Source organism: Saccopteryx bilineata, chromosome 2 (assembly GCF_036850765.1).
Source record: "Saccopteryx bilineata isolate mSacBil1 chromosome 2, mSacBil1_pri_phased_curated, whole genome shotgun sequence".
Taxonomy (NCBI): Eukaryota; Metazoa; Chordata; class Mammalia; order Chiroptera; family Emballonuridae; genus Saccopteryx; species Saccopteryx bilineata.
In genome coordinates this window covers 154,512,015-154,536,287 of record NC_089491.1, presented here as the reverse complement: position 1 = coordinate 154,536,287, position 24,273 = coordinate 154,512,015, and the positions used below count along the sequence as shown (strand labels likewise).

The 24,273-nt window shown below is 48.9% G+C and overlaps 1 protein-coding gene across 12 annotated transcripts in view; it reads left to right on the top strand.

Annotated features, from left to right (window-relative positions):
- Nucleotides 1–24,273, top strand: part of CACNA1C (calcium voltage-gated channel subunit alpha1 C) — a 786,403-nt gene that overhangs the window by 498,234 nt on the left and 263,896 nt on the right. For 8 of the 12 annotated variants that reach the window (XM_066258227.1, XM_066258220.1, XM_066258226.1 and 5 more), the window contains exon 1: nucleotides 21,095–21,673. Coding sequence is in view for 3 of the 12 variants with exons in the window: in XM_066258229.1 (XP_066114326.1) it covers nucleotides 11,934–12,073; nucleotides 21,534–21,673 (280 nt within the window). In the remaining 9 variants the exon portion in view is untranslated. Of the gene's footprint in view, nucleotides 1–11,933; nucleotides 12,074–21,093; nucleotides 21,674–24,273 lie in introns of those variants that run through there. The other 4 variants (XM_066258229.1, XM_066258231.1, XM_066258230.1 and 1 more) reach the window with 2 other exon arrangements.

Here is a 24,273-nt window from a genome sequence, read left to right as displayed (position 1 = left end):
TGTCTTTGTTACACGTCAGATACCATGGAATTCTAGAACCATTGGGGGGTGGAGGTTTGGAGAGGGCAACATTTCTTAAGTCTTTCCTGTTTAAAATGTTTGCATATACTCTTCCTTCAGTCTTTATGGGGTCTTGATAGGAAAATAGTATCTTCACTTTGTAGCTAAGGCAATAGAGGTATATGAAATTTAAGTACTGTGGCTAACTAAAGTGCAGTAGTTGTGGAAGACCTAAGATTTACAGCTCCGATTTGCCAGTGCTGTGGAATTCCCACTCCACTGGGTCACCCTCTAGCTGGGTGCGGGAAGTGGGGTACAGATGGCCTGGCCAGACATCACTGTGAGCAGAGACAGAAACTGCAGTCCAGACAATTTGTGTGACATGGCCAAGCCGCCCAGCTCCTACCTCGCCTCGGACTCCACTGTTGCAAATGATACTCCCAGCCATTCTGCATGAAGTCTTGATGTGTTTGATGTTCTCATCTCTGCCCACCTCCAGTCCTAGCATTTTCTGAATCTGTCATTGCCTTTCCTTTCCTTTTTCTCTATCCCTCTCTAGTTAAAACAGTCACCTATTCGTGGACCACTGCAGAGTCTCCCCAATTGAATCTAAGCCATCTGCAGTGGCTTTTCATATATGTCTGTGTATGGCATCAACCCAAGCCACCATAGACCTTAAATCCTGGAACGACTCCCTGGTATGCAGTACATACCATCCTGTCACTGCTTTAATCTAACCCTTCTTGTCTACCCAGGTTGGTCTCCCATACTGCAAACTCTCTAACAAAGGTTGTTAGCTCCTTGTGTCTCCATGGGAACTTGTGTTTCCTGTATGGAAATTATCTCATTATTCCCAGGCCTAGCCACAGTTTCCCCCCACCCTCTGGCCCAGCCCACACCATATTCTGATCTCCAGCCCTTAATAATCTGCCTTTTCTCCAAATTCTTTTTTTTATTTATTGATTATAGAGAAAGAAGAAAGGAAAGGAGAGAGAGAGAGAGAGAGAAATGATTTGTTATTCCACTTACTTATGTGCATTCATTAGTTGATTCTTGTATGTGCCCTGATCAGGGATTGAACTCACAACCTTGGAGTATTGGCACAATGCTATAACCAACTGAGCTACCTGGCCAGGTCCAAATTCTTTTTTTTTTTTTTCTTTATTTTAAAAATTCTTAAGCTGGAAATGGGGAGAGACAGTCAGACAGACTCCCGCATGCGCCCGACCGGGATCCACCCGGCACGCCCACCACGGGTGACGCTCTGTCCACCAGGGGGCGATGCTCTGCCCCTCCGGGGCGTCGCTCTGCAGCGACCAGAGCCACTCTAGCACCCGGGGCAGAGGCCAAGGAGCCATCCCCAGCGCCCGGGCCATCCTTGCTCCAATGGAGCCTTGGCTGCGGGAGGGGAAGAGAGAGACAGAGAGGAAGGGGGGGTGGAGAAGCAAATGGGCGCTTCTCCTATGTGCCCTAGCCAGGAATCGAACCCGGGTCCCCCGCACGCCGGGCTGACGCTCTACCGCTGAGCCAGCTGGCCAGGGCCCAGGTCCAAATTCTTAAATTGCTTATTATTCACAGTACTCATTTGGCAAGTAGCAAATGGGACCCAGAGTCCTTACTGTCCATGAGGCACACCTTTCTTGCCTCTTTGCCCAACTGTGAGCAATTGTAAGGCAGGGATAGTGTCTTGTGTCCTTTGTAATCACGGTCTTCAGTCTCAGTGCCTTCCAGTGGGACCCTCAGTACATGGTCTTCATGACAACAATACTACATGGCCTAGTGGTGCTCCTTGTGAGGGAGGAGGGGACAGGTTGCCGAGGAAGAAGGCCAGCATGCAGACCTGTGGGCTATCTAGGGAGCAGACAGAAGGAGAAGATGTGAAATCCCACTACAATCTATGAAGTGCAGCATTGCGAGAGTCTGGGGCCAGGAAGTCAACCTTCACAGGCCTCTAAGTGTCCTTCCAACTCTGCACTAGAGGGTTCTGGGAGCCTCTTGCTCTGGGCCCTGTACAAAGAACTGTGGACAGAGTGGTGGCATAGTTCCTGCCCTCGGAGTGCTTATGGAGAAGGGAGATTGGGGGCACTTGCCTCAATAAGAGCACTTATAAGACATGCCATACGCCATATATAAAACCGAAATGAACAGACAGACAGTGGCCATAAGACTATGTAGCCCATGGGAAAAGAAGACGGAAAGCTCTGGAGACATCAAAATAACCCCTGAACAGCTGGAGAAATCCAGCTGGCCCTGGAGGAAGTGAGGCCGTTCCAGCGAGTGGCCACAGAGGCCAGCGTGGGACTAAGCAGGAAAGGGGGCAGCATCCGAGCTTGAGTGGCAGGTGGCAGGAGAAGACAAATACACAGGTGGGAAAGATCCAAGCAGAGAAGTTGAAGCCTAATGAGGTAGAAATGCAGAGGAGGGACAGATTATGATGAAGTGAGATTCTGGAAAGTTCCTTGCTCACAAATCCCTTCATTTTTGGAAGGTAAGAAAAAAACCCAGGCTTCCATCTCTGGGGCATTAGAAGAGCTCCTCCAGGCCTCTGTCAGCCTTGTTAGGACTGGAACATGTCTGCCTCGTGCAGCTGCGCCCTTGTCTTCTAAACACAGGCAAAACACAGCTAAACACATTTGAGCAAATGGCTACCCTGTGGGTGGGATTGGTGAACTCATTCTAGTCTGAGACAGTAATCTGAAATAAGCCTCTCATGCACAGCTGAGAGCTAACCTGTAGACAGAGGAGAGTTTGTCTGATAGTTTATGAGTTCCTGACTTTCCCAGCTGACAAGATGGAGCTTAATGTGCCCATATAGCTGAGAAGGGCTGAGCACTCTGAGCAGGAGTGGGATAGAGAGGGGAAAGGAGGAGGATGTGCCGAGATAGCAAACAGAGCCTATCAGTAAGGATACTTTCAGATGCAAGTGTAGGAAAATTCACTTTGGCCTGACGAGGCAGGGGCGCAGTGGATAGAATGTCGACCTTGGACACTGAGGACCCAGGTTCAAAACCCCAAGGTCACTGGCTTGAGCACAGGATCATAGACATGACTCCTTTGTCACTGGCTTGAGCCCAAAGGTCGCTGGCTTTAGACCAAGGTTGCTGGCTTGAAGCCCAAGGTCTCTGGCTTGAGACCAATGTTGCTGGCTTGAGACCAAGGTTGCTGGCTTGAAGCCCAAAGGTCGCTGGCTTGAGATCAAGGTTGCTGGCTTGAGATCAAGGTTGCTGGCTTGAGCAAAGGGGTCACTGCTCAGGCTCAGCTGGAGTGCCCCAGTCAAGGCACATATGAGAAGTAATCAATGAACAACTGAAGTGTCACAATTATGAGTTGATGCTTCTCATTTCTCTGCCTTCCTGTCGCTGTCTCTGTCTGTCTCTTTCTTGCTAAAAAAAGAAAAGAAAACTCACTTCGAAATGGTGTCTTCAATAAGTAAATTTTGTTTCCTATAAAATAAACCCCAAAGTAGAATGGCACCAAGTTTGGTTGAGTTAATTAATTGGTTGAGTTAATTCAACATTATCCAGGATGCCAGTTCTTTTCACCCTTTCTCTCTGCCTCTCTCAGCATGTTTCTCTCTTGTCCCCAGATGGTTGTCATGGATCTGGGCTTCATATGTAGACATGAGCCCATCAAGCTAAAGGAGAGATTATAGTGCCAGGGTTGGGTCACATATCTCTCCTGAAGCTAGTGGATGGTAGTGATGACAATAGTGGTGATGGTGGTGGTTGGTGATGGTGAAAGATGCTGGTAACAATGATGATAATGGTGATTTTGGTGGTGATAACAATAGTGATGGTACTGGAGGTGGTGGTGATGTCAGTAGTGGTGACAGTGGTGGTGGTGGTTTTGTGAGGCGAAGAGTAATTGAGAGTAAGAGGAAAAGAAATATATCTGCCCTTTCTGCTTCACAAAGTGATCATGAGACTCAAATTCGAATGCACAGGAAGTACCTTGTGAATTGTAAAGTACTTCCCAGTGAATTACCACTGTGGTGGTTACCATGTAGGTAGCAAACCTCTCAAATCCATGGGTGCTCTGTTCCTGAGAGCACTGACTGTCGTCCCTCACCGTTGTCCACCACCACTGACATAATCCCTTAGGGAGCCAAAGATTCGCAGGTCCCAGAGACACAAGGAAAGTACTCAGAGCTTTGGGGCTGGAGACATTTAAGTGGACTAGAACCTATGTACTTTTATTGATCAATGTCACCCTATTAAATTTAATTTCTAAATAAAAATGAAAGAACCTTGCTCTGGCCAGTTGGTTCAGTGGTAGAGTGTCGGCCCGGGGTGTCAAAGTCCCAGGTTCTATTCCTGGGTAGGGCACACAAGAGAAACAACCATCTGCTTCTCTACCTCTCTTCCTTTCTCTCTCTCTCTCTCTCTCTCTCTCTCTCTCTCTCTCTTCCTCTCCCATAGCCAAGGCTCTAATGGTTCTAGCAAAGTTGGTCCCGGGCACTGAGGACAGCTCCATCACCTCATCTCAGGTGCTAAAGTAGCTTGGTTGCCAATCAAGGGAGCAGCAGCCCAGGTGGGCAGAGCATCGCCCCATAAGGGGCTTGCCAGGTGATCCCAATCGGTCTCTCTGCTTCCCCACCTACTACTTTAATAAAAGAGCGAGCGAGAGAGAACCTATTACTGTAAATGTAAGGGCTGAGGAGGGAGGCAGAGCCAGGATGTTCAGAATGTTTAGAATACAGGAACCCAGCAAACAGGATACAGAGAGTTTTGTTTTTGTTTTGTCTTTCTTTGATAATAGATGTGAGGCCTCAAGTCTCTACTTCTTGTTAAAGTCGAGAGGATCAAAAGAGGCACAAAAGTGAGTTGTGCCATCTGCTAAGAAGCTAGGAGAGCCGGTGGGGCGAGGGCAGGAGAGGAGGCAGGGAGGGGAAGCAGGGCCAGTGCTGCTGCTGGCTTCTGCTGCCCAGCAGGGGCGCTGTGGGAGCGGACAGAGCCAGGCGCTCTGGGGAGGACGCACAGCCACCTGGAGCAGGGATGTTCACGCTACAGATGTGGGCAGACGCCTCCTGTGTGCAGGTGCTAGGGCTACAGGAACATCACAGCTACCATCTGAGTGATGACTGTGTGAGTTCTAGTTCTCAAAATGACCCGCCAACCTGTATAATCATCCCCTGCTTGCCGGTGAAGTAGCCAGAGTTTGGGGAGCTCATTGGCATGTCAAAGGGAAACAGTTTGATACAGATGTGTCTGACTCCAAAGCCTTTTTCCCCTGTATCATTTTGCCTTTCTTTTAAAGACACTTCTTAACCAAAGGTGACAAAGATACTTACTTCGGCCCTGCAGGTGCCCTGTCACTGAAGGGGGGGCCCCCTAGAAAACACTGGAAGATGGGCTGTCACTGTGATCTGAAGGGAGGGCATGCCACTAGGAGGAGGTACTAACTAATCCACCTGTTCTGGGGCAGCGAGGCCGGTGGGCAGCCCGGTGATGATGTCCAGGACTCGGAGGAAGGAGCAGGCTTGGTAGGGCACAAAGAAGAGTTGCACAGAACAGTCTGTCTGGTTTGGGTGTGGTAGTGAACTGTTTGGAGCGGCTAGAATGCAGGGTGGTGGCCAAGGACAAGGCCACAGGGACTGGTGGGTGGGCCGGTGACAGGCCCGGGCGGCCAGGCTAGGAACTGGACTCCATTTCAACGCAAGGGGAGCCCTTGAAGGTATTTAAGTAGTAAAACATCCTAGAGGTCAATATGACCAGTTAAGGAGCAACTTTAATGCACAGACAGCCAGGGATGGAGGCCTGGATGGGGACCAACAGTGAGGATGGACAGAAAAGACAGGGTCTGTTTCCCTGGCCAGGTGTTAGTCTACTTCTCGGAAGCAGATGGGCACTTAGGAGAGAGTTTGAGCCACCATTGCACCTTCCCTCCATTTGGGAAATTATAGACTAGCTCACAGGTCACTAAGCAAATGCCCCATTGTCCCAGGGATAATTCAGCCCTTATTGGTAGTATCTGTCACTCCGTCCACTTCATTACCTCAAAAGAAAAGTTGATATCCCTGAACCAGAGTACACTCCTTGGAGTGGAAGGGGCTGGCCCAGCTCTGACAGCCGAGCTGCCCAGTGGCAGGATGGGCAGCGCTAGGAGGAAGTGGCCCTTGAGGTGGAGGCCAGCGAGTGGAAGGAGCTCCTGCTCTGGGCAGGAGGCGGGCCTATGTGGCATTTGGGCTCTTTTGGACTCCAAGAGAGCAGTGCTGGCAGCATGTGACATAGATGGCTTGTTCCCTGTGTAGTGGTCATATGCTGGACACTGGATAGAGGATGCCAGCAGACAAGTCTCTGCTCTGTGGGGGTTCATGGTTGAGAAATACAGCGAAGGAAAGGGCCCATGGATGGATAGAGATGCTGTCTCAGGTGCAGAGCATGAAGGGCGCAGAAGGAGTGGGCAGGCCAGCGCCCAGATGTCGGAGACAGCGTGCTCGGTGTTCGGACCTGAGGTCGGTGCTGACGAGCTGGGGGAGCTGAGGCTGGGCAGCCTCTAGAGAAGACACAAATGCGAGAAGTTCATAAGTGGATAAATCACGTCAACTTATCCTCATGGGCAAGCACAGAGAAAGCCAGCCAGTTGGAAGAGAGCTCTTAAATCCGAGCTGCTTTTCAACGCACTCAGCCTCAACTGCTGCTTGCCCTCAAACCGACGGATGTTCTTTTTTAAGACCACTTTCCTCCTCAGCTGTTGAGTGGTTTGTCCCATCCCTTCTCTCTTTATAAGAAGTCTTGAGTCTTAAGGCCATACCCTCTGAACCACCACAGGTTACATTCTAAATAGGCTTTTGCATTAGGTGCTTGGGAAGGACCTGACTGGAAAAATTGTGAAACTGTAGCAGTTGTCTTCACTGACCTCCCATATCCCTGCCAGGCCCTCCTTTCCAATCCATGGACCCCAGGATCTCACAACAAAAAGCTATGCTGTCAACATTTTGATAAGTTGGCCCCTTTCAAGGTGATAGCTGATACAGGTTTAAATATGACTTCAGATAGTTTAGATGGAGACCCCTAAGAGTTAGAAAACCTTTACGACCCAAAGGAACAATCCCTTTTTTTCCCCATTGTAGTAAATAACATAAACTTTGGCATTCTGATCATTTTTAAGTATACATGTTGGTGACATTAACTATACTCATGGCCCTGGCCGGTTGGTTCAGTGATAGAGTGTCAGCCTGGTGTGTGAAAGTCCCGGGTTTGATTCCAGGGCAGGGCACACAGGAGAAGCTACCATCTGCTTCTCTGCCCCTCCCCCCCCCCCCGCAGCTATGGTTTGATTGGTTTGAGCTAGTTAGCCTCGGGCACTGAGGATGGATGGCTCCATGGTCTCACCTCAGGCACCAGAATAGCTACTTTGCTCAGCAACAGAGCAGTGGCCCCAGATGGGCAGAGCATTGCCCAGTAGGGGGCTTGCTGGGTGGATCCTGATCAGGGTACATGCAGGAGTCTGTCTCTCTGCCTCCCTACCTTTCAATAATAATAATAATATAATAATAATAATAATAATAATAATAATAAATTATGCTCACAATGCTGTCCAGCTATCGCCACTATTCCCAAAGTTTTTTACTTCCTTAAACAGTTCCTCCCTCTGTCCAGATCCTGGTAACTTAAAAATCTATGTCATGTCTTTGAATTTGCTCATTCTAGATATTTCATATGAGTGGAACCATACAGTATTTGTCCTGTGTGTTGGGCTCTTTCACTTAGCACAGTGCCTTCAAGGCTCATCCATGTGGTAGTCTGTGTCGGAACTCCATTCTCTTTATGGCTAATATTCCATTGTGTGTATACATGTACCACCTTGTGCAGATCTAGTTGTCCACTGATGGAAGAGAGGCTTCTTAATGGCTGCATTTCAAGCACCAGTAGGACTTCCAGGGTGGAGGAGGTTTTGGGATCCCCACTGCCCAGGAACCCCTGGTAGGTAGAGTAATTCAGGGTTTCATTCAGTCCACAGACAGACACAGCTGGTGCTGTAGCAGAGGGAGCACCACCCGGCCATCAGGAAACCGGAGTGCTGTGACATGGGGTAGATGTATGGCCTTGGACAAATCCCTTTACTTCTTATAATGAGGAGCTTTAGAATGTGTCCTAATTTCTTATCTCTACAAGTTCATCAGTGTCCTAAGAGGGCAATGTGGCAAGTGGTGGAGCAGACCCTCAGGAAATATTTGTGACCAAATGAATGAACGAATGAATGAATGAGAGAATAATTGGTTTCTCTGTCCCCTTTCATTAGAAAATAGGCAAGAGGCTGTATATAGTTTGAGTTCAAACTAAACAGTACTTAAGTTATGAAACGATCTGGAATACAGATGCTGCTTGAAGCACTGTGGCTGCGTTTATCTTCTTTGCATCCTGTGCTGGGAGTGAATTGTATGACTGGGCCTCCATCAATTTGTTTGGTGTCGAGTTCTTGGCAGCTTTCATATATATTTATATATGCTTGCAAAAATTTAAGAGGGTACATGTGGGCTTATTATCAATTCTCACAGCTTGGTCTATTATATAGCAGATGTAAGCTGTTTAGTGTTAAACATGGATGGTGTGTATCTCCCACATGTGCCAAGCACACCTGTGTGCAGAAATGTGCATGTGTGAAATAGACAAGACTCTCACAAATGTCCTTGTCCTAGGAGCTCTACCCTGGCATGGCTTCTACTCACAAGGAGTCTGTGTTCTTCCAAAGCACAAGTATTACTAATCTCCTTAATGACAAATTTTTTTAAAAATATAAAATGCTTTTGTATTTATGATGATCTTCAGAACAGCGAGGACAGGGACTCTCTGTTCCTTTCCACGTCTTGGAATCTGGCTGTGCCTTAGGCGGAACTGCACGCAGACCGGGCACCCGCATCCTCACTTGCCATAGAATCTGGTAGAGGATTTGTATTTCATCTACTACTTTGGAAGTGGTATTCAAAGTTCCAAGAAACACACACACACACACACACACACACACACACACACACAACCAGTAATTCCTCTTCTCAAATAAAATCTTATGCAGAACCCAGCACAGAGAGCCAGTAAATGCCATCTAGGCCAGTCAGGAAGAGGGGCTACTTTTATTGTGTGTGTATTCTCTGTCTGCACCCCTGTCATATTGGCTTCCTGAATTCCGTGTCACTGCGTTAGGACCTTTGGACAACTTAGCATGTAGGTTCAGATAGCACTGCTCGGGTTCAGAGGTGGGGAAGCCAGAGCCCCACCTTCTCAGTCTTCCCCTAACCTGTCACTGCTCCCAAACAGCGCTGTAGCAACTTACCAAGGACCAGTTTTGGAGTTCTTTCTCTCGACTCTCCAGCACCCAGCCCAAAAATGGGTCAAAGTTTGAGTGACTCACTGTCCTGTTAGATGGGACCTTCTGCGCTTGCACATGATATTGCCAGGGTATGGAACAAATGTCACATGGTGTAGACTTTATTGGGAGAATTATAAAAAAGCCAAAAGTCACAAGAAAAGCCCCAAACTTCCCGCAATGCCCCATCTCACAAAGAGGTGTGCCAGGTCGAGGAAGCCACTGGCCTACAGTGGAGGCTGCATTGCAGTGGAAGGGACTCCTCACCCCTCCCCATGGCTTTAGCTTTTTATAGGGAACTCAAGCAAGGCAAAGCAGCCTTCTCGATGAGGGAATAAACAGACTTCTTGGTGCCGGGCAGTCTGGGTTGGGGATGCCAGCTGTTTACAGGAGTTGTCTGGGAATGCTGGCTTCCCGGCACATAGAACCTCAGAACCTTTTGGATATTACTGTTCTCCCCACCCCGGGGAAGGGGTACTCTACACTTAGATGCTATCTCTCTCAGAAAGTTCATTGTCAAGACACCCCAGAGGGAGCTCCAAAGTCACTTTCAGATAATTCAAATGGTTGTACCACACTGAAAATAGATGGATGGGTGGACGGATGGATGTGTAAAAGTAACGAGCACAGATGTTGAACACATGAAAGTACCTGATGCCTACTGGGTACCCACTCATGCTTCTTTCCCTGTCCTTTCCTTTTCTTCCCTTCTCATCCTAGCTCCAACTTTGTGAATTTCCATGGGGATCCTGGGGTACAGGGGAGGTGGTTCTGCCATCTGGTGCTAACTGTGAAAGCTCTAACCATCATGGGGACAGGGACTGTGTTGCTGTTTGACAGCTGCCCCACCTTGCACAAGCTTCCTCCGGCTGCCCGGCGCCCTTTGGTAATGTGCTTTCCTTGTCAACACTATCCTGCTGCTCCTTTCAGCACACGCCACCTAATTCTGAAAGGGTGTGATTTGTACCTGAGTCACAATCCCCAGGCAGCCGCATGCCCAGACCAATGTTATCATGCTCTGATGGGTAGGGAGGGAAGGGTGGGTGGCCCGTGTCTGCGATGCTGCTCTACTCCGATCTCTGCTTCCTTCCTGTGGCTGCCACCTGATCTGGGCCTCCATCAGCACATAGGCTCGGGTTCTTAAGCTTCAGGTGGCTTGGTGACACCTGGAAATTCTAATACACATGCCCAGGCTCCATTGCCAGGAGATCTACTTCAGTAGGTCTGCTTGGGCCCAGAATTCTGTATTTTTTTAAACTGTGCATCCTTAAACTGCTTCACCCAGAGGTGAGGACAGTACTCACTAAATGTCCGGCGGTTCTAGAAGGAATGAAGGAGCACACAGGAACATGCACTGACTAACCTCTCCCTGCAGAGCTATCCATCAGGCTTCTAATGCCCCAGGCTTGGAGCATTCTCCCAGCAGGCTAGGTGGCCTTCTGGGGCGATGCTTACTCTTTCTAAGGTGGGTGGGACCAGGAGGTCTTCCGTGAGCTCCCTGGACCTGGTGGAGGATGGGAACATAGGTTTGGGCTTTCTGAGTCGAATGCTTCTTGGAAGTTGTGTTCAGGCCTGTCCTGCTTAGGGACCTGTGGCCAAATGCCGTGTGGACTGGTGCTCTGTGGCTCCAGTGAGAGACAGGCGGAGGTCCCTGCAGAGGCGAGCAGGGCGCATGAGGCATCCGGACAGCAGCCTTGGCCTTGTAGGGCCATTGAGGATCTGCACTGGGGATGGTGGTGGGAGAAAGCAATTAGTAGAGTGGGAAGCCGGTGAATCAGCACAGAGTCTGCTCGCTCTAATTGAGCCAACGGATTTGTCCTGTTCAGTGAGGGCTCCCAGGGTCAGAGGCTGCCGCCTTAAATGCAAAGTCCTTCTTTGAGGCGGCAGAGGGAGTCAAAGACTACCTACTCCACCCCTTGAGAAGAGAGATGAGCCTTTCCCACTCCCCATCCCACCCCAGTGCGGTCTCCCTCCTGGAAATGCTGATTCTCACTGCTAACCCGCTCTATGTCTTTGGACAGAGTTTTATTTTCTCAAGAAAGAGAGAGTTCAGATGTTTGGACCCGTGTATGTGAGCGGCGTTGCCGGTATCGGCTGTTGAGAGAGCTCCAGCGTCTTGGTTGCTCTGCAGCTCTTCTGAAGAGCGTGGCTAGCACTCTCCCAGCGCTGTTACCGGTGGGTTTGCCACCTGGAACTGTGGCACACTGCCCGCGGTTCGTCTCATCCCCCTTCTCAGCACCTTCTCTGCCAGGCATTGTCTCCCAGCAGATCAAGACATTAGGGCTTCTCTTCTGAGAAGGTACAATGACGTGTTCACTGATTCTCTAAGTTAGATGTTTCCCCAAAGGTATGTAATTTTTCGACCAGCTGGTAATATTTGCACTTTAACAGAGGACATTGGAAGACATAAAATACCTTGCTGCCCAGTGGCCTGGAGTTCTAACAGTGGAACAGGCGGCGGGGTTAGTCATTTGCCTTGGCCAGGAGAGTCCCACCCAGTGTCCCCTTAATTCCTCCCGCGGGGTGGGGGCAGCATTCTCCTCCACCTCCTTGTGAGATCTGCTGGGGAAGACCTTTATCAATCTTCAATCTAATGATTTCCTTTCTCTCTTATTTTTGTTTCCTAGGAACGAGTGGAATATCTCTTCCTCATCATTTTTACTGTGGAAGCATTTTTAAAAGTAATAGCCTATGGACTTCTCTTTCACCCTAACGCTTACCTCCGCAATGGATGGAATTTACTAGATTTTATAATTGTGGTTGTAGGGTAAGTATAGCTACCCTTCTCTGTTTCCTTGCCTCACCCCTGCCACCAGCCAATACATATCTCTGTCCCCTTCTGCATTTACATCTTTTGATTTGGTCACAGTGTCACTGGGCTTCAGGCAGAGGGAGAGGATCTTTTAAACATCCCTTTGAATTTAGACTTTCTCCAAAGGCAGAGGAGCTGTTACCCAGGACCCTCCTCACCACTCCCACACATGCTTTCACCTGCACGTGTGCTCACATACACACACGAGTTGAATCTGAGTGCTTTTGAGGGAATCCAAGGCCCTTTGTGCAACTGAGGGGAGGCCTCTGTTTGAGGTGTTTGATTCCTTCTGCAGCCTCATGTGGCCGACAGCTCCTCTAGCCAATTTCCCTGCTGTAACAATGAGCGGGTTTAGTTCAGCTTGTCTGAGCATGCAGCCCATGGGCACAGGTGGGGCTGGCACCAAGAGCTGCAGATGCCCATTCTCGCCTCCACAGTGGACCTTGTTCCGTGGCCAAGGAAACGGGCTGCTCAAGACAGGTGGGTGAGAGCAAAGCAGGGAACTACGCAGGACCAAGGGGATGAGTGACCAAACCCAAATCAAACGTAGCTTCCCTGTAACACTCTGCTACATTTTTAGTATCAGATGATGTGAAGTCAGGTTATGCTTTCAAAAAACAAAGCAATATAAGAGATTTTAAATAAAATTTAGAAGTGTGGCCTGGCCGGTTGGCTCAGTGGTAGAGCATCGGCCTGGCGTGCAGGAGTCCCAGGTTCGATTCCCAGCCAGGGCACACAGGAGAAGTGCCCATTTGCTTCTCCACCCCTCCCCCTCTCCTTCCTCTCTGTCTCTCTCTTCCCCTCCTGCAGCTGAGGCTCCACTGGAGCAAAGTTTGCCCGGGTGCTGAGGATGGCTCCATGGCCTCTGCCCCAGGCACTAGAATGGCCCTGGTTGCAACAGAACAACGCCCCAGAGGGGCAGAGCATCGCCCCCTGGTGGGCATGCCAGGTGGATCCTGGTCGGGCGCATGCGGGAGTCTGACTGCCTCCCCATTTCCAACCTAAGAAAAATACAAAAAAAAAAAAAAATTTAGAAGTGCTCTCCTTCCTTATCAAGGGAATTAGTAACTTTACAGAAACATTTTCTAGGAAATATTTGTGCCTACCAAGCCTACATCTGCTGTGTGAGATGTAATTTATCAGCACAATAGATGGTGTTCCCACGACCCGTCTGTTTTGTAAAGGGGGGGGCACCTTTGCGGCAAGATTTCACTGCAAGAACAAGCCGGCTTCTTTGAGCGATCTCTCTCATTGCTTTGAGCCCAGACAGTGGTCAAGTCATGGCCACCTTGCATTTTCACTGCCTTGGAGTCCCGACAGGCTTCAGGGTCAACGTTAATATGACATTTAGCTCTTAGCCCAAGAGACCTTCTGTGCTGTCCTAGCACAGAGTGAGGCCCCATGACTTCTCCGGCGCACTCAATCACCGCTCGTGACCTCGTGGGAGTGCCTGGTATTTTCTGCAGGATAAAGCACAGGGGCAAGTCAAGGTCATTTAGAAGCCATGTCTCTGGCCATCTGGATGGCTTTCTAGGGTTATTTGGAACCATTATAGGGTTTTTCTTGTTTGTTTGTTTTTTGGGGTTTTTTTGCCTGACCGATGCGTGACATACTTTGGCCACATTAACATCAGGTATATTTGGGCGACCCGAGTAACACTAAGTTAGAGTCTTTGCCAGGTGTATGTCTGGCTTCAGAGGACTAGGAGTGAGGAGGCAGCTGTATGAGAGATTTTGCTGCTTCTGTTCATGCCCGAATAAACAAGGCTAACTCAACAAATGCCTTGAATTAGCTCAGTAAAACATAGCAAAGGTCTTTAAGGTGGGTTGTTCCAAATGCCCCTAAATCCTTTTTAAATCCAGCATCTTTCCCAAGGCCTCGGGCTCCTGGGAACCTTTCACACATGTGTGGAAAAGTGTTCCAGGCTAAGACCCACTGCTTCTGCCAGCCTTAGATGGGATGTCCTGCTGGGACTCATTCTGTTTAGGCAAAAGTGCTGCATCTTCTCATATTTATGAATGAGGCAGAATTGGCCAGGTACAATGTTGTGGCCCACTCGAGGCCTTACCCAGCATGGGCCCTGAGAACAGGCGGCACTGGGGCAGCATCCAGCCGGTGCCCAGCCACGTGCTGCACACTGGGCAGCCTTGCTCATCTCCAGCTTGTTTAGACCTCACGGCATCCTTTGGACCACAACTCGCTCCTTCCCTCAAATACAGAGGGCATACTTTCTTTGGGTCTTCCCAGATTCTGGTCACATCTCCCTGGGGTCTAGGCCATGAGGCTGATGAAGAAAGGGAGGCATCCAGGGTTGACTTTCTTCCAAAAGATGCCTCTAATTGACTAAGGCTAAGATGCCAGCACTTGGTCACGTTGTGGTTCACCATGAATGACCCTTTGAGTTCTTCACCATTCATTTCACACTTGGCCATATATATATATTTTTTTTAAAGAAATGTCTGCCTCTTTTTTATTTTTTTTATTTTTTATTTTTTTTAAAGATTTTATTTATTCATTATAGAGAGGAGACAGAGAGAGAGAAGGGGGGAGGAGCAGGAAGCATCAACTCCCATATGTGCCTTGACCAGGCAAGCCCAGGGTTTCGAACCGGCAACCTCAGTGTTTCCAGGTTGACGCTTTATCCACTGCGCCACCACAGGTCAGGCTCACACTTGGCCATATTTAACACTGTGTTTCTCTTCTCTGTGGGTGTTGGTCCTAGGGCCTTTCCACCCAGTCTAAATCTCAGCCTATACCACCAACTCAAAAAGTGGCACACATGCCCCCACCGAAGGTGCAGCTCAACCACCTCTCTCAGCCATGCCTCCCCTCCTGGTGCGTTTACAGTAGTGAATGGATAACCCTTCACCTCTTTGCGTCTCGTGGGAGATATCTGTTCCCCTTGTCACCTTTGCAGCTGCTTAGAGAAAGGTCTCTCCTGGCCTCCTGCACATCAGGGAAGTCTGCTGTGCCTCAGGAGAGGCGGGCACACCTGCCCGCTGCCCGAGTGCCAGGGTCAGGGCTGCTCTCTCACCTCTGCTTTGCCATGCTGGTGTTTTGTGAGAAGAGGCATTTCTGTCCCCCCCCAGCCCTGTCACATTTCCTTCCTAAAGTGGAACGGTCTCCTGGTACACTGAGGTGGCACTGCTGAGTGAACATGGGGAGGACTTCAGAGGTCTCTGTGAGCCCCTGTCCCCACCCACCCCAGGGAAGAGCCAGGGAGGCCTCAGCTCAGCCTGCTCAGGAGACCCTGCTGCAGCCACAGAGGCTCTGGCTGTCTCTGTCTTCCTCTAATGTTGGCCCTGCCTCACTGGGTCCTCTTGAGCTGCACTGTCTTTCTTTCTTTTTCTTTTTTTCTCCCCTCCCTCCCTCCCTCCCTCCCTCCCTTCCTTCCTTCCTTCCTTCCTTCCTGGCAGGGAGCAAGAGATGGGAACATCAAACTGCTCCTGTATGTGCTCTGATTGGGGAATCGAACTGGCAACCTCCACACTCCAAGATGATGCTCCAACCAACTGAGCTATCTAGCCAGGACTTAATTTTTATTGATTTTTAGAGACAGAGAGAGAAGAAGGGAGGGGGAACATTTATTGTTCCACTCAGTCTTGTATGCTTTTTTTTTTTCCTGGAGCAATAAGTGGGTGGCAGACAGACTCCCGCATGTACCTGACCGGGATCCACCCAGCATGCCCACCAGGGGGCGATGCTCTGCCCATCTGGGGTGTTGCTCTGTTGCAACTGGAGCCATTCTAGTGCCTGAGGCAGAGGCCATGGTGCTATCCTCAGCGCCCAGGCCAATTTTACTCCCATGGAGCCGTGGCTGTGGAAGGGGAAGAGAGAGATAGAGAGAAAAGAGGGGGGGGGGGTGGAGAAGCAGATGAGCGCTTGTCCTGTGTGCCCTGGTCAGGAATCAAATCCAGGACTTACATATACCGGGCCAGTGCTCTACCACTGAGCTAACCAGCCAGGGCTTCAGTCTTGTATTCTTTGGTCGCTTCCCATGTGTGCCCTGTCTGGGAATCGAACCCGCCCCAGGGACAGGGGTATCTTAACCAAATGAGCTAACTGGCCAGGGCTGTCCTGTTCTTTTAAAAGCTCTAATGCCCAGCTTCCAGACACATCTCCTGGAGAAATTCCTCCCCAAGCATCCACATCTGAACCTAGCCCTTAGGAAGACAGACATCCTTTAGACCCAGTCCTGCAATTCTGCCCCTTCAAAATGAACAGACACTCAATAAAGAGTCTGCATTGAGTTGGAGCAGGGGTTAAAAGAGAGGAAAATTGTCTAATCTCTGCTCCCTTCACTGAATAATACTATATTTTGTGAACATCTTGTACTCCGATTGCATAGTGCTTTCTTCCAGGAAATACTAGCAACCAGATCTGGTTTGGATTTAGAATGTTATTTGAGCAACTTGCAGGCTGGTCTCCATTTCGGTGATCTAGACTTTAGTGGAAAGAACATTTTCCTGCTCCCCAACCCTGGCAACCTCTGCCTGGGATTCCAGGCATCAGTGGAACCATCCATCCGATCGCCAAGCTGAGCTGAAAGAATCGTGACGCAGAGGGAGACTTGTGGTCTGGCTAGGGTTGTCAGACTCCTTTTAGCTGCGGAACCCGTTGTTCAAACACAGCCTCACTCAGAGGCCCAGTGCATAGCAGAGACCAGAGGGAGCACGCTCTGTTAAATCTGGGGAAAGAGCTAGAACCCCAGTCACTCATCTCTGACCTGCTGCCCAAGACGTCCCCAGGGGTCCCAGGGAGCAGTTTAAAAATCCTTAATCTGGATCAATTTTGTCATCGCTGGGCCCTGCCCAGATCTGAGTTTATGCAAAGTGGGGCCTCGAGTTTCCAGACCCTGGGCCCTGGGGCGTGAGCTGTTCCAGGCTTGAGCCCCAGGCCATGACCCAACACACTCCCCTGACAGTCAGAAAAGTCACCCCAGAGTACAAAGGACAGAAATTGCCCCTGTGTGTACTTCTCCCTGTTCTCTGACCAAAACCCAGGTCCCTCTCCACCCCACTGCTCAGTCCCTCCCACCGCGTCCTCTGTTTCCCACAGTCTGTCTCCCGTTCAGGGGAAGCAGACATTTTCTGTAAAGGGCCAGGTGCAACTTTTCAGCTCTGCAAGTAGTCCAGTCTCCGTCCCAGCTGGCCGACGCCGTACAGAGAAGCACACCTCCATCAAGGATGGCTACAGCTGAATTCCAGCACGGCTTCGTTCACAGAGCAAGTCCGTTCTGATCGCTTCTTTCACTTTCTGCCTCTAACCTGAGGATCCTGCTCCCCTTGCAGTCCCGAGAGGTGTCCAGCTTCTCTCCCAGACACCCCCTTCCACAGCCCACAGGTCAGGAGAGGGGCTCTGCTTTGCCCTTATTTCTGCTTCTAGACTACTGTCGCTCCTGCTAAAACCCTCCAGTTTTGATGTTTGTGACATCAGACACTTCTGCACCCACTTCTCCTTGTTGTAGTTCTCTGCAGACCTCATTTTTCACTCCTTGAAGACGTGAGCTCTGGGCTCATTCCCACTCTCTCCAACACTCACTCCTCTGCCACCACCTTCCGGTAGCTTCTTCCTAGGGATCCTGACTTCGTTCTCTCCCACCTGCCCACTCCCATGGTTAGAGCCAACAGCCCTGCCATAGGTAATCACTGTGCTTATGTATGGCCTCCACTTACCCTTCCACAGTGCCTCCCTGTAATCTCAAAGCAAACATCCTCTCCCCATCTTTCCACCCACTCCCTCTGGACTTAACTCCAACAGTCCATTCACGCTGCCGCTCTGTCTATTCCTCCTCCCGTCCTGTGCTCTCCTCCTTCCAACCAGCCGAGATGTCGCGGCCTGTCACTGTTGTCCTTCACTTGCATTTATACTCAACTTCTATTCCTCTTTATTTATCTTGCTCACTAGTCCTGATCAAATCTGACTAGATGGAGATCTGTCTGGTACCTGAAGCTGTGCCATTGAAAGGTGCTAAACGTGCTCTGTGCCAGAGAAATATGCAAAGCTGAGCGGATGGATTTCACTGCCCACCCTCCCTCCCTTCCTCCCTCCCTCTGTCCTTCCCTCCCTCCCTCCCTCCCTCCCTCCCTCCCTTCCTTCCTTCCTTTCTTCCTTTCTTCCTTCTTTCCTTCCTTCCGAGGGACAGACAGGAAGGGAGAGAAATGAGCAACATCAACTAATACTTGGGGCACCTTGGTTGTTCATTGATTGCTTTCTCATATATGCCTTGACTGGGGGGCTCCAGCTGAGTCAGTGACCCTTTGCTCAGGCCAATGATTTTGGGCTCAAGCCAGTGACCTTTGGGTTCAAGCCAGCTGCCCTGCGCTCAAGCCAGATGAGTCCATGCTTAAGTGGCAACCTTGGGGTTTCAAACCTGGATCCTCAGCATCCCAGCCCAATGCTCTATCCATTATCCAATGCACCATCACCTAGTCAGGCTCACTGTACACTCCTGACCACCAGGCTCAAAGAGGCCAATGGTGATTCCTGGAAAGCCTGCTATGTGTTCCTACTCACTCTTCCACTTTCTTTGTGATTCTTGAACACCCTTGTCTTTCTCATCAAACTTCCAGCACCTCTTCCCCTTTCACATATTTCAGCTGATGACCTTGTTACCTGTTTCCCTGGGAAAACAGGTGCAGTCTGATGAGAATTTCCATGTGTGCTCACAGCCGTGCCTATAAGAGGCCTCCCTGCCTGAACCGTAATAAGCTTCCCTGCCTCTGTATAAGGCCAGCATCCTTCACTGTGCATTGGGTCCCCATCTTGCCCACTGAGGGACATCAGTCACCCTGTGATTATTCCCTCTTGTGTCTGCATTGTCAAACTGTCCGCCTGTGCTAGGTGAATCCCATCACATACAAAAATGCTGCCATATCTTTAAAAGCAAACCGAATTCTTGATTCCCTACTCCTCTGGTGACTGTTCTCCTCTACTCACTTTTACTGTGAAATTCCTCAAAGGTATTTTCTCTACAGTAGCCAGTGGCCATGTGTGGCCATTCAGCACCTGAAATGTGGCTAATCTGAACTGAGATACGCTGTATGTGTAAAATACACAGTAGATTTCAAAGATTTAGAACAAAAGACAGAGTGACAAGTATCTCATTAATTATTCTTTAAAACAATTTTTTTTAAATTGATTTTAGCAAGAGAGCAAGGAGGAGAGAGAGAAAGAGGGAAATCTATCTGTTCCTGTGTGTGCTCTGACCAGAGATTGAACCTGCAACCTCTGTGCCCTGGCTGATTCTATAACCAACCAGGCCATCCGGCCAGAGCTCGGTAATTACTCTTTAGTATAGTTGAAATGATGTTTTAGTTATGTTAGATTATATAAAATATATTATCAAAGTTAATTTTACCTGTTACTTTTTTACTTTTTGATGTGGCTACTAGGAAATTTAAATTATATACATAGCCATATTTGTAGCTTGCGTTGTATTTCTATTGAGAGAGCTGGCTGTTCTCCCTATCCTCAGTTTCCCCTCCTGTTCTCTCTTGAACTTATATCTGTTAGGCTTTTGTCCCCATCACACCATCAAAAACTGTGTTCAAGGTTTCAATGGTTTTCACGTTGCTAAATTCAGTCCTCAGTGGTCCTTTCCTGCATTTGCAGCATTTGACACAGTTAGCCACTGTCTTCTCAGGACCACTTCCTTCACCGCCCACATTCCATCCTTTGTTTCTTTTGCTGGTTTCTCCTCTCCTTGACCCCTTGTTGTTGGAGCCTCAGGGCTGTCCTATCACATCTTCACTTTCTGTGCTAACCTCCTAAGCAGTCATGTAGGATTTGACTTGAATACCTACAGTTTACACAACTAACACACCCTTCTCTCCAGCCTGGAGTTCCTATCCCCCAGAACTCCAGACCCAATAGAGCCTACTCAAGGTACTTATTCAGATGTCCAACCAACAACTCAAACTTCACAAAGTTCAAAATAGAGCCCTTGATGTGCACCACACCCCCATACCTCATCCTTCCAGGTGTTCAAGCCAGGCCTGTTAGAGCAGTCTTGTATTCCTCTGCCTTTCTCACATTTCATATCCAGCTCGTCAGCCAATCCCGGCACGTTTATCTTAAAATAAATCCAGGATCCAGCTGTTCCTCACCACCTCCAACATCGCCACCTGTTATCCGCCTCCCCACCTGGACTAGTGCGGCTGCCTGCCCTGGCCTTGTCCCCCCGCACCCATTCTTCCTACAGCATCAGACTGAGCCTTTTAAATAAACCTTTAGTCGGCTCTCCTGCTCAGCCCCCTCCAGTGCCTTCCAACTCGGAGAGAACACCGGTAGGGCCTGTTTCCTCTCCAACTACACCTCCCACTGGTGCCCATGTACCTGCTGCGCGCCGGCCACCCTGCTGCTTGTCCCTCTAATAGACGGCCATGCTGTTACCTCGGGTTCTTTGCACCAGCTGTTCCCTCTGCCTAAGACAGTCACCCCACGTAGCTCTGTGTCCACTCCTGCACCTCCTTCCAGTCTCTGCTCAAATGTGAGCCTACAAGCAAGTTCCTTTCCCAGCCTTTGGCTGTCCAACAGGAAGGCCCGACTCCAGCCATTCCAGATTCCCCCTTCCTTGCTGCCTTTGTCTTCTTAGCATTTATCATTCTCTCAATGTGATGCACATTTACTATTTGGTTTATTGTCTGACTCCTCCACTAGAATGTAAACTCCAAGGGGGTAAGGATGGTCTGTTTTGCTCTGGCCTCAGTGTCTGGAACATTACCAGGTGCATAGTAGGTACTCGTGTTTGTTGGAGGGATGGACATACAAGCAGAAATGAGGAGCGTCAGTTCTGAAATTTCCATGTCTTGGTTACATGCCTTAATGTGTGGTTTTGCTCCTGCTGGAAACTTTCTCATCTATCCATGCTATCATTCATTCCTCTGTTCAGCACATTCTTTTTGAGCATCTGCTATGTAAAAAAAGCACAACGTAATTGTTTGGGAATCATTTATTTATGCCTAGGTGCAAGTCAGAGATGTAGCAGAGAAAAAATGTGGTTCCAGGCCGCATGAGGGCAAGAGTTAGGATATAGCAGAGGAGGGCGCAGGGTACCGGAAAGGGACAGGGGCTCTTGTAGCAAACTTCACTTGCTTTTCACTCTGTCCAGAGATGCCCAACTCACACAAAGCCAGACGTGTTCTCACAGCTTTATAATGGCAAAGGGCCTGCTGGCGGCCTTGCTCAGACCTCTCTGGGCGGTGGGTAAGCCCTTGGCTGAAGTTATACCTGCACTGACACACTGTCAGCATCTAATTGGTCATGGACTCTCCTGGGCACACATCTCAGCCCTTGCTCCTGGGTGGAGGTAGTCACAAACTCTGCTGTCCCAGATTTCCATCAGAGAATTGAGAGCCCTGCTGGGCAAAGAAACACTATCCTGACAGCTCCTTCTCTCCTTCCTCTCTTCCAGGCTTTTTAGTGCAATTTTAGAGCAAGCAACCAAAGCTGATGGGGCCAATGCTCTAGGAGGGAAGGGGACTGGATTCGATGTGAAGGCGCTGAGGGCGTTCCGTGTGCTGCGCCCCTTGCGGCTGGTGTCTGGAGTCCCGAGTAAGTAGAGCCGTTCATCTTCTGTTGTCACCTTCACCACACTGCCAGGAGCACTTTGCAGAGGAACCTCATTTCATACAAATGGAGGTATTTTTTTCCTAAACTGAGTTCCTTTGCTTTTAAAAAACCAACTCTGATGTGAGTCTATTAAGACACACTGTGGTCCTGCAAACACCTGGGGGAAAAGAATAACAACACACACAGCCAAATGCAGACAGCCTGCGGGTGACCATCTGAGCAATCCCTGCCAGGCTGTGGGCTGGAAATTTAAATACATTCGTGGCAAAAGAGCCAGGTGAGCAGAGACAGCAGCGCCCCAAGGCTCGCAGGGAATTTTAACTGATAGCATTACCTTTACTCTCTGGTTTTTCAAAGCAGAAACACAGAGTGGCAGAGCTGCAAAGTCAGAAAAGCACCAGGGAATGGTCTAAAAGTTTTATTTTGCCATTATTTTTCTAACCCCCTTTCTCCTTTCATGTCAAATGGGGCATCTCGGCCTCAGAAGCTCTATTTGTGGATTCCACCTATCATTATGAGAACTGGGTTCACCCACAGGGAGGAGGTTGTTTAGTAATCTCAAGCAGAAGAGTGTAGAGAGGTGTGTCTATCAGAATAGCAGTCCCGTGGACAGCCCCTTCCCCTGTGCCTCCAGAAGCCTGCCACTGAAGATGAACCCAGGCACTGAATGCAACAACTCTGGGCACCTGCATTGGTCCGGCATACCCCAGCCCAGATTGCTCCTGGAGAGCTTACCTTTTCCTCCTTGTTTGATTTGTGGCACCTGAGCATAATTCTGGACTTGTTTGCAGAGAGTTTACATTCTCAAGTCAGCTCCGTTAGATCTGGTCCAAGACCAGAGGCGATCCCTGTGACCAGGCTGAAGGCAGACTAGTTTGCAGATGGAGGCAGGGAGCAGGAAAACAAAGAGGTCCTTTGAACACCCCATCTTTACCATCTGCACCAGGAACAGAGCACTTGGTGACATTATACTGCTTGGTGATAGCTCCTAGAGTCATAAAATCACAGGAATGTGAAGGGCCTAATATTAACCTCTTCAATCCTTGTTGTACATGCACAGAATAGTGAAAAAGATCTTCTCCATTAGTAACTTAACTAGCAGCAGAGCATTACTAGAACCAGGTCTTCTGACTTTCAAACCATCTCTTTCCCACCATACCACAAGACCTCTTGTTAGAATTAACTCTTGATTGTCTTAGACTTTTACACATATATCCCATTTCATCAATTACAAGTCCCTTGAAGCCAAGAGCTATGCCTTACATTGTGTCTGATTCCTGCACCATGCTTAGATAGTCTCTGTGCAAATTAGGAGAACTTACTGGATAAGTGAAGCAAGAACTGGACTGTCTTCTTTGCAGTGAGGACCCCTGGACAAGGCTGGCAGCCTGTTCTGAACTGGACGTAGACCTCAGTCACACAAACACATTTAGGGCGGATTCTCTCTGCTTGGCCTTAACCATCGAGGGCAGCTAGGAATAGAAACAGTATGTCCAATGGCCAAGACCCAATTCCTCTTTTGTGAAGCCTAAATTATTTGAATTTTCTCGGCTGACAGCCATAAATCAGTAGACCAAAATCAGAGTAAGGAAGGCAGGGTGAAAATGACTTTGAATATAACCTTAAGGAAAGCTTATCATGACGGTGTAGCCAATGTGTTAGTGATAGGAACCATGAACTGATTCCAAATTTGGTTAGCTTTAGCTAACCAAGCTAGATGAAAATGTGCACAATGAATTCTTACCTGTCATGTGTGTGTGTGCGTGTGTTTGTATGTGCACGTGTGCATACATGCTTATTAGGGGCCCACAGTTTCAGAGCACTGTGCTGGGTATGAGGACATGTCATACAGAATAAATATGGTTCTTTCACTTGAGGGATATGACAGTCTAATAAAAGAGTTTGTCAGTCGACTTTTGCTGCAGGAACAATCTCAAAGTTTCACTGACCTGAAGCCAGAAATGCTTGTATCTAGCTTGTGGAACATGAGGTGGTCGGCCAGCTGCAGCCGTTCTGAGCTCAGCCAGATTCTGTGGACTGTCTCATTCCAGAGCCCAGCTGGAGAAGCATACAGCGTGCAAACCATGTTGTTCTCATGGTAGAGGGCAGATAGATTCTCACCAAGGGATAGAGAGCTAAACCACACATGCATATTTTGCATTTGCTCAAATATGGCTTCTCTCGCAGCTGCTCACATTCCAGTAGCTCAAGCACATCATATGGCTATCTTTGTCCCAAAGATAATGAGACAAAGAAATATACCATATTTACAGAGAAGCATGGGCAAATAATTGTGAACAAATAATACAATCCATCACAAAGGGATTGAGGAGATTGTTATTAACAGAAATAGTTACAGTAATAACTCTAGTACAGAGATTCTTAATTAGAGGTGCCTATGGTTGAGAGCCACTCATGCTGTTGTGTATTAAAAGGGAGAATTAGAGAGAGTAGCTGCGTTTCCACCATAGAAGAAACTTCCTAAAGAAGGTGCCTTGTCTCCATATGCACTTAAATAATGATGGGACTGTATTGTGGTGGGCGGGAAGATGTAACACTGTAATTCTTTCATGAGGACACAA